This window comes from Bubalus kerabau, chromosome 20 (assembly GCF_029407905.1).
Source record: "Bubalus kerabau isolate K-KA32 ecotype Philippines breed swamp buffalo chromosome 20, PCC_UOA_SB_1v2, whole genome shotgun sequence".
Classification (NCBI taxonomy): Eukaryota; Metazoa; Chordata; class Mammalia; order Artiodactyla; family Bovidae; genus Bubalus; species Bubalus kerabau.
This window is the reverse complement of record NC_073643.1, coordinates 45,538,746-45,549,137: the sequence shown is the minus strand read 5'-3', so window position 1 is coordinate 45,549,137 and position 10,392 is coordinate 45,538,746. Positions and strand designations below refer to the sequence as shown.

At 36.7% G+C, this 10,392-nt stretch overlaps 1 protein-coding gene across 1 annotated transcript in view; it reads right to left on the bottom strand.

Moving 5' to 3' along the window:
- Positions 1-299: 299 nt before the first annotated feature.
- The window catches only part of DNAH12 (dynein axonemal heavy chain 12), a 187,723-nt gene continuing 177,630 nt past the window's right edge, over positions 300-10,392 (bottom strand). Inside the window, exons 71-75 of the mRNA XM_055557953.1 lie at positions 9,975-10,179; positions 4,855-4,992; positions 4,315-4,406; positions 1,955-2,022; positions 300-801 (exon numbers count right to left, since the gene is read on the bottom strand). Of these exons, the coding sequence (XP_055413928.1) occupies positions 611-801; positions 1,955-2,022; positions 4,315-4,406; positions 4,855-4,992; positions 9,975-10,179 (694 nt within the window). The 3' untranslated portion in view covers positions 300-610. The remainder of the gene's footprint in view (positions 802-1,954; positions 2,023-4,314; positions 4,407-4,854; positions 4,993-9,974; positions 10,180-10,392) is intronic.

The window sequence follows — 10,392 nt, the reverse complement described above, 5'->3', positions numbered from 1 at the left end:
TCTCCCTCCAGCCGTCTTACCGCCTTTGCGCATCAGCCTCAGTGCTTTGAGTTTCCTTTCCTTGTCACAGGGGTACTGAGAAATATGGATCTGATGTTTTAAGAGTAAGACAGAAGGGGTTTAGTTCTGAACTTGTTTCAGCATTTTCCTTATTTACAATTTACGTATTTTAAATGTTTGTGTATAATCACAATAGTTGAGTAGAAAGTAAAATATTACTGAAGCTGATGAAATGACTTAACACTTGTGAAAAAGATAATTTTTGATATTAGTTAAAATTTTATTCAGCTAGTCTTCCCAAATCTGTTTTTCACATACATATCGAACTAAAAAAAGGAACTAAATAAAAGTTTCAAAGATTTTCCATATGACTCCAATACATATTTCATGTTTTTCTTCACAGTTGTCTGTGGTCTCAAGAATCCATCTGGAGGGCTGTACTCTAATCCACAGTGGTATATCACGGACGAGAACAATGTAGACTATTCACAAAGATCACCTAAAAGAATTACACCAAGATACTTGGGTTTTATAATGTATATATATTTTCAAGTAAGCAAAGGCAATATTTTTTGTAACTTCTTTCAGATGTTTTATTAAGTTGTCCAATTTAGTCATCTAATTGACAAAGCAAAGCAACCCCACGTTTGATCCAGTGTTGAGTAGGTTGGTCTGTTTTCAACAACATTGCAATTACAAAGTTAGTAGAATGTCCTGTGGTGGAAAGAGTTCCTTTACGTTCACTTGTCTTGTAAAGAGGACAGACATAGGCATTCGACTTCACGATCTTAGACTTTACAGCTTGAAAAAAAAGGAAATAGTCATTTGATAAAGGAAAAACAGTCACTGTACTAAAAGAACAACTATTTATCTTGTAATAAAATGACCAGTACTAAATCTCAGATCATGATTATGATATTTGAATATTTGAAAGTTGTTTTGGCTTTTCTTTTTTTATAGTTGGCATATAATTATGGTTATGAAACAAGGTAAGTGATTTCAATATGGTACGTGATTTTAAAGACCTGATCACTTAGTCCTCTTGATCACTCAAGAGGACTTAGGAGATAAGAAGGAGAAACAAAACACAGCATAGGTGATGGGGGAGACGCAAAAAGAGAAACACAGTTGCTTAGAGTTCTAATATAAGAAATCCATAAATTAGAAGAAATTGAAGTTACTATTAGTTTTCACCAGGTTATTACTCAGAAATATACACTAACTCACAAAAAGAATCTCTACACAATCCTTGCAAAGCCAGATATGAGATATTAGGAATCTTTCTAAACTGAGGCCACATCATAGTTATAAATGAACTACTTTAGAAATCAAAACACTTAATAGGTTGAATGGTAAATGGGTGATTTGTAAATGTTTTCATTTACAGTTATTTGAAAATTTTAAAAAAATAGAGAGGAAGGACAAAAGAATGAACCTCAATTGTTCACATTTTGTGGGAAAATGATGATGGCAAAAAGGAGGAAGCAAGTAGGTTTTACAAGGGGGCAAAGCTGGTCTCCACCCCTAGTGGCTTAGGTCACCTGGCTGATTCCTAGGCGTAGGAGTTTCTTATAGCCAGAAGACTCTAGTCAATAACTGGAGACTATGTGTCAAACCTGTTTGTGTCTCTAAGATGTGTACAAAGGCACTTCAGAATCAAAATATTGATGGGAAGCTCTAGACTTGGAAAAAGGAGAAGTGAAGGGGAGGGCCAAAGAAAATGTTATATCCCATGTGATAAGAGCAAAAAGAGGTGAAATAATAGTCATAAAATAATAAAAATGCAACACAAAAAGGGGGAATAATATATTTCCAATATAAACATTAAATCAGTATTTACTATAATTGAACAAATTCTAATAGGTCTGAGCAGAGACTTATTTGGAAAGCAGTTAAAAATATCTATCATTATGCTCCATACAACTCTACAAAGTTTTGTTAGAAATATATTTACTTGGTTTTATCCATATGATGGGCATCAGGTCAAACAGAAGTTTGGGGTACTGTTCAGCAAGCAATCCACTGTGAAGAGAAATTGATAGATGTTTATTAGAAGTAAAACGAAATCTGCATCTTAGAAATTGTGACTTAGAAATTGGCTTTTAATACAAGAGAGGACCAGAGATATGCAGGGAAAAAAATGTCAAAACAAAACCAAGTAAAAGGCAATGAAGAATTGATAAAAACAGAAGAAAATTATGGAAAGGTAATGTGTTAAATAGTGGACAAATATCAATTACTGCCACTTTAAAAGTAATGTCCATGAGGCAGACACTCTGCTGTTATATTTGACCTTCACAATAGTCTTGGCCCCATTCCAATTCCTATTTCACAAATGAAGAGTGGAGACTCAGAGAGGCTGAGTGCTTTTCTCACAGTAACAGAGTTCTTAAGTGCCAGTGTCAGGATTCAAACAGAGCTTTCTATGTAGAAAATGTAGTTTATCGTTCCTATGTTACATTGCATATTTGTTTGCTTATAAGATGGAAGGAAGAAAGAAATGAAAAGATGAATACATATATAGGAAAAAGTAAGTTAAGAGAAACATCATGAGAATGAAGAAAATGAAGAGAAATAATCACATGAGCTATGTGCAGCTAACTCTCCTCATATCCCAGTCTTAGAAGCATCTCTGTAGAACCACCTTCATGTGCCTTTTTTTTTAAATTTATTTTAATTGGAGGCTAATTACTTTAAAATATTGTAGTAGGTTTTGCCATACATTGACAGGGATCAGCCATGGGTTTACATGTGTTCCGCATCCTGAACCCCCTTCCCACCTCCGTCCCCACCCTGTCCCTCAGGGTCATCCCAGTGCACCAGCAATGACACCCTGTCTCATGCCTCAAACCTGAACTGGCGATCTGTTTCACATATGATAATACACGTGCTTCAGTGCTATTCTCTCAGATCATCCCACACTCGCCTTCTCCCACAGAGTCCAAAACACTGTCCAATACATCTGTGTCTCTTTTGCTATCTCGCAGATAGGGTTATCGTTACCATCTTTCTAAATTCCATATATATGTTAGTATACTGTATTGATGTTTTTCTTTCTGGCTTACTTCGCTCTGTATAATAGGCTCCAGTGTTATCCACCTCATTAGAACTGATTCAAATGTATTCTTTTTTATGGCTGAGTAATATTCCATTGTGTATATGTACCACAGCTTTCTTATCCATTCGCCTGCTGATGGACATCTAGGTGGCTTCCATGTCCTGGCTATTATAAACAGTGCTGCGATGAACACTGGGGTACACGTGTCTCTTTCAATTCTGGTTTTCTGGGTGTGTGTGCCCAGCAGTGGGATTGCTGGGTCATAAGGCAGTTCTATTTCCAGTTTTTTCAGGAATCTCCACACTGTTCTCCATAGTGGCTGTACTAGTTTGCATTCCCACCAACAGTGTAAGAGGGTTCCCTTTTCTCCACACCCTCTCCAGCATTTATTGTTTGTAGATTTTTGGATAGCAGCCATTCTGACTGGAGTGAGACAGTACCTCATTGTGGTTTTGATTTGCATTTCTCTGATAATGAGTGATGTTGACTTCATGCTCCTTCTTAAGCAACTTTCCCTGCCTTGACTTTTAACCCTTCCTTGATAGGAAAGTCTAACCCTGACTCTGGAAATAGAAGATTATGCTAAGTAATAGATTGTTAAAGAGCAGAGCTCCAAGGGAAATAATCTTTCTTTCTTATCTGTCTACATAGACACACACACACACACACATGCACAAATCTAAGCATTGATTAGTTTCCTATGCTGGAAATTCAGTATTTATTTATTTTGGCTGTGCTACATGTCTTGTGGGATCTTAGTTCCTCAACCAGGGATTGAACCTGGGCCACTGCAGTGAAAGTGCCAAGTTCTAACCAGTGGACAGCCAGGGCATTCCCTCAGTATTTATTCTAAATATTTATTTATTATGTCATCAAAATATAAGAAAAAGTTTTCCATTCACCATTAGAAATGGGAACTGTACTATAACTGTAAACTATTTAAAAGTGAGGTGCTCCTACACATTAAAAAACAGAAGTTAACTCATAAAACAGAAGAAGGAAAATAATTCAACTTTTCTACTGGTAAGTCCATTGAAATATTAACTCAAAATTGTTCAGAACTTAAAATTACTTACTAACTGCTGCAGCCTGCCTGAATAATGATTTATGGCAAGAATTCTAATATTATTACTTGTCATATTCTCTAGGAGAAGCCTTTTGGCTGTGGAGGATAGCAGGGGTGAATGGCAGCAGACAGCTTATCTCACCTATGATTCAGCTACAACTAAAGAGTCTTTGCAGTTGAAACTACTGACCTTGTTCTATCCCAGCGGGCTCCATCAAGATATAATCCATGGATATAAACACCATCTTCCGGTGCTTCCTTAGAGGTATCAGAAGGAATAACCTGAAGGCAGAAACAAAAGCTAGTAGAGATTTCCTCCCTAAGTAAATGTCTCATAAAGAAAGTATTACCTAAATTTTCAGAACACATTCAGAGAAACTTGTCCATATAATAGCTTCTTAAACTATACTTTTTTCTCAGTGAAATGTAATTTTAAAATAATACAGTTCTTTTTAAAGTATTTTATCTGGTTTTACTGTACATCATATTGATTTCTGCTAAAATAGAAAAGCAGTGTTGGATTATTTGAACTGAATATTGAGATGTATAAAAATTCCCTTATGGAGACAGCAAGGCAAATACTATATACTTTCTTCATAAATACAAAGAATGGAAAGAAGAAGAATTATTTGCAATGGGCAATACAAATATGAATTCTTCATGTCCTCCTTGCTTAAATACATGCCTTTGAAGTAATGATATGCTCTGGAGTTTAAGGAGTTTACTGTACCTCAAATTCATATCCCAGTAAGTCAATAGGGATGGTATATTTTCGGGCATAATTCTGCATTGCTCCAGTTAAAAAGGCTTGGGTAAAAAAGAAGCCTGAGAGCCAAAACACACAAGGTTTTCCTGAATTATACCAGTCCTATAAAGGAAAAACAAACATTATGTTCCTTTTACTTATTCGAGAATTACCTGACATACAATTACTGATTCTGGTTTCTGTGTATGCTGCCCACACTTTCCATCATGGAACTCTCTTTCCTGACACCAAACATACAACCTTTATTGGACCTCCTACCTTTCATCCCTTCTAGTTACTCTTCTTGGGAAATTCAAACTAAATTTAACACTAACCTGAATAAAACAAATGTTATTTGTTGTGAAAGATTAAAATCTTCTGTAAAAAGACAAATGTAAATTATTTGAGGGCTTACTATATTATTTAATCCCACTCAAAAGCTTTTTTTTTCTTTTTTTTTTTAATTTTATTTTTAAACTTTACATAATTGTATTAGTTTTGCCAAATATCAAAATGAATCCGCCACAGGTATACATGTGTTCCCCATCCTGAACCCTCCTCCCTCCTCCCTCCCCATTCCATCCCTCTGGGTCGTCCCAGTGCACCAGCCCCAAGCATCCAGGATCGTGCATCGAACCTGGACTGGCAACTCGTTTCATACATGATATTTTACATGTTTCAATGCCATTCTCCCAAATCTTCCCACCCTCTCCCTCTCTCTCAGAGTCCATAAGACTGTTCTATACATCAGTGTCTCTTTTGCTGTCTCGTACACAGGGTTATTGTTACCATCTTTCTAAATTCCATATATATGCGTTAGTATACTGTATTGGTGTTTTTCTTTCTGGCTTACTTCACTCTGTATAATAGGCTCCAGTTTCATCCACCTCATTAGAACTGATTCAAACGTATTCTTTTTAATGGCTGAGTAATACTCCATTGTGTATATGTACCACAGCTTTCTTATCCATTCATCTGCTGATGGACATCTAGGTTGCTTCCATGTCCTGGCTATTATAAACAGTGCTGCGATGAACATTAAAAGCAACCATCTTTAGAAATCCTATATATTGTCTAACTACAGCCCTCATGTATTGGTTCCAATTCCTTGATTCTCTTAACCTCCCTGCCTCCACACCACGATTCTGGCTCCACTTTAGGTATACTGGTCTTCTTTCCCAATCATGTGTACCTCTTTTTGTTTCTTCCCTTTCTCTGCTCAATACATCTGTAATGATGCTGCCAGAGTACACCTCTCCATGCATGGTTTGGATGGCTCAACATCTCATATAATACTTCAGTGATCTACTACTACCCTACCAAAGTAAAGCCTAAAACACCTCAAGTCTCCCATTCAAGATACTTCATAAGCTGGTCCCAAATTGTATTTATATATCTATCCCTTTTAGTTCCCCTTTAAACATCTGACATTCTGATCAAATGGTGGCCTCTTCTCTGCAGTTGGTAAACGTCTGTTATTTTTTCTGTTCATCTTAAAGTGGCATGACTCGTATATCCCTCTATGGGATGGATCCTCCTAACATTTAAACTGAAACACCACTCTGGTGGTGGAGCTCTACCTTCTGGAGTGGACATGTGATTCATGCCAAGCTGATCATACTCCAGTCATAGTGACTGATTCGGGAATGGACATGTAACCCAATCAAAGCCAGAGATGTACAGACTCTTGCTGGGACTTCTGAGGAAAAAGATTCACTCTAAACAGTTTTATGGATATGAGGCCAGAGCTTCTATTGCTATCCTGCTGCCATCAAACAAGAACATAGAGTGGAGTTAACCCACAGAGACTGAAGCCAAGCGATGAAGGGCAAGATGCCAGGATCAGGTAACTGCATTTGCACCCCAGGTAAAAAGCTGCCTGGAGTCACTTTACTCCCTGGATTTTTCAGTTACATGAGGGAATGAATTTAATTTTTGCTTTCATCAAAAATTTTACTAAATAATCAATCCTAAATGATATACTGTCTTTCATCCTACAGGTGTCTGTCTCTAAGCCCTCTTCCTTTATTTGCAGTGTTCAAAACCATTCATCCTTTAGACCAGCTCACATGCTACAAACCAACTGCTTTCTTATGTTAAAAAAACTCTCTCCCTTTTTTGAATTCCCAGAGCATTTTACATGTTGGTCTTTTATGACACATCCCTTACTATACTGAATTACACAGGTTATCATCTGAGGGCTATTGGCAAACTGAAGGCAACCTGGCAACCCTGTCTAACAACAAGATGCTTTTGACAAAGTGAGTCTCAATTCACATTTGAATGAACAGATGAATCAATAAAATGAACTTTGTCTCTGAGTGAGCAGCACACTATGGGAAGGAGTCAGCTTTGCTTCCTGGGAAGAAGAGAACAAACCACTGCTGGAGATGTTGCAACTGTACAAGCTGCCAGATCAAGAAGAGGTAAAGAAAGAGATGGAGCTCAGTAAGGGTACAAGCCAGGCAGAACGAGCACCATGCAGAGAAAGCTGTAAGAACCCAGAAAGCAAGTATACAGAACATTCCCTTGCTCACTTCAGGTCTTCATTTAGCCAAGAATGTCATGAATGTCTGGGTCAGCTACTTACATAACCATAAAATCTCTGAATTAGCTATCATTTACTGTTTAGTGTATGCCAGGAGCTAGGTGATTTACATGCATCACCTCATTTAGTTCCTAATTCAGTGAGTTAGGTATTATTCCTCCTATTTTGCCAATAAGGAAATCAGGGTGCAAAAAGATGAGTATCTTCTTCAAAGTCACATACATACTAAATGTTGGATCCTGGATTTAATCTGAGATTCCAGCCAGTGTGCAAAAAACTTTAAAAAAAAAAAAAGGCACAGGCTGGAGGAAAGGAAGATAAGCAGGGTGAACGGTGAGAGAGAAATGAGAAAAGGGGGGGGGGGGGAAACTCCAGACCACTCATTTGTTTAATTTGTTAATTCTAAGAATCATTAGGAGGTGAAAAGACAGTGTCTTCAATAATTGTTACTAGGAAAACTGGATAGCCACATGTAAAAGAATGAGATTAGAACATTCTCTAACACCATACAAAAAAAATAAACTCAATATGCATTAAAGACCTATATGTAAGACCACACAGTATAAAACTCCTAGAGGAAAACACAGGCAGAACACGCTTGCACATAAATCGCAGCATATTTTTTCGAATCTGTCTCCGAAAGTAAAAGAAATAAAAGCAAAAATAAACAAATGGGACCTAATTAAACTTAAAAGTTTTTGCATATCAAAAGAAACTATCAATAAAATGAAAAGACAACCTATTGAATGGGAGAAAATATTTGCAATTGATACGACCAATGGGAGATTAGTACCCAACATATATAAGTAGTTCATACACCTCAACATCAAACAAACAGCCCAATTAAAGCATGGGCAGAAGAACTGAACAGACATTTTTCCTAACAGCAGATGCAGATGGTCAACAGGTACATGAAAAGATGCTCAACATCACTAATCATCACAGAAATGCAAATTCAAAACCACAATGAGATACCACCCTGCACCTGTCAGAACGGCTATCACCAAAATGAACATAAATAACAAATGTTGGCGAAGATGTGAAGAAAAGGGAACCCTTGTACACAGTTGATGGGAATGTAAATTGATGCAGGCAGTATGGAAAACAGTATGGAGGTTTCTCAAATAACTAAAAAAGAGAACTAACATATGACCCAGAAACTCCACTCTAGGATATATATTGGGGGAAAAAAACACACTAATTTGAAAAGATTCATGCACCTCAATGTTCATAGCAGCATTATGTACGATTGCTAATATGTGGAAGCAGCCTAAGTGCCCAACAATAGATAAAGAAGACCGGGTATACACATACAATGGAATGCTACTTGGCCGTTAAAAAGAATAAAATTTTGCCATTTGAAGCAACAAAGATGGACTTGAAACATGTTATGCTAAGTGAAATAAGTCAGACAAAGAAAGACAAATACTGTATGATGTCACTTATATATGTAATCTAAAAAATACAACAAACTAAGTAAATATAGCAGAAAAAAAAAAGAAGCAGACTCACAAAAATAGAGAACTAGTGGTTGCCAGTTGGAGGGACAGGCAGCAGTATAGGGATGGATGACTGGGAAGCACAAACTATTGGGTGCTAAGACTGGCTCAAGGATATTGGTACAACATGGAGAATAAAGCCAACATTTGGTAATAACTGTAAATGGAAAGTAACCTTTAAAATTTTTATAAAAAGAAACAAAAATAGTCCAGTGAAAAATTGATCAAGGAGATGAATAGCAATTCACAGGAGAAGATATGAATACAAATGGCAAGTACACATACAAAAAGAAGCACAGACTCACTAAAAATCAAAGAAACTCAACTTGAAACAATAAGATATGACTGACCTATCAGATTGGCAAAAATTAAAAAGGGATGTTTATGAGAAAGCCTCTCTATCCACATCTTCACAAATATGGCTGTTTTATTATTAGCTTCTGTAGTAAAACTAATAGAGCTTTCATGTAATAAAGGGGCAACTGAAAACTGAAAGATCATATATATGAATTTCCAAAATGTATTCTGGGGGCTCTCCCCACCAACTAGCCCCATGTAAGCATCAACCATAGGGTGGGGAGAAGCAGAGGAGCTGTGGAGGAAAACACTGTGCTGCCTACATATCCTTTACCTGTGAGTTTGGGAGGTGAAGGGTTTAGAGATTTCAAAGCACTCACCTTTTCCCTGGCTTTATGAGATAAGAGATAAGATGCACTGATTTCTATATAATGGCCAATTACTGATTAATCCAAGCCTCAGGCTCTTTTTGTGATTTGCTGTCAGCATCAAAATCATAAGACCAAGTTGTGGTCACAGAAACCACAAACAGAATCTTCAGAAATATAACTGTCAAGTATTACTTGAGTTTGGGTAACATTTTAATAACTTTCAAATACGTGTACTTCTCAATATTCTAAAATTTCGGTTAGATTACCATGAAACTACTTATCCATTTCATCTAACTCAGAGACATTCAAGTGACCACGGGCAATTTCTAGTATCTCTTCAGTCAAGCAGAAAAATGAAATAGTATGTATAAATTATATATAACTTTTAACCTGTAAAAAGTTCAACCGGGCTAGAAAATCTGTGATGTAACTTCCTAGGGGTTTAAGACTTGGGTATGAGCGTTGTGCCCATATTTCCGGAACCTTTCCAACAAGCAGACTGCCAGACAGTGCCTCCAACGCAGAATCCATCACGACCACACCCCTAATAGCTTTTTCAAGGTCCCGTAGAGTGTTGCGTATAGTTTTAATTAAGCTGCAAGGAAAGCAATTGTGTCATCATCATATATATGATAATAAATATCAATATACAGTCTATCCAGAAGAAATAGCAGGATATCATTCACGGTTTTATGGGAGTATTTCCCAAAATTTGGTCACCTCCCACTTCATAATGTAAGGTAATTTTAGGTGATACTTGGATGAACATTTTTCATTTTAATTATTACATATGCATTTTAAATATAGA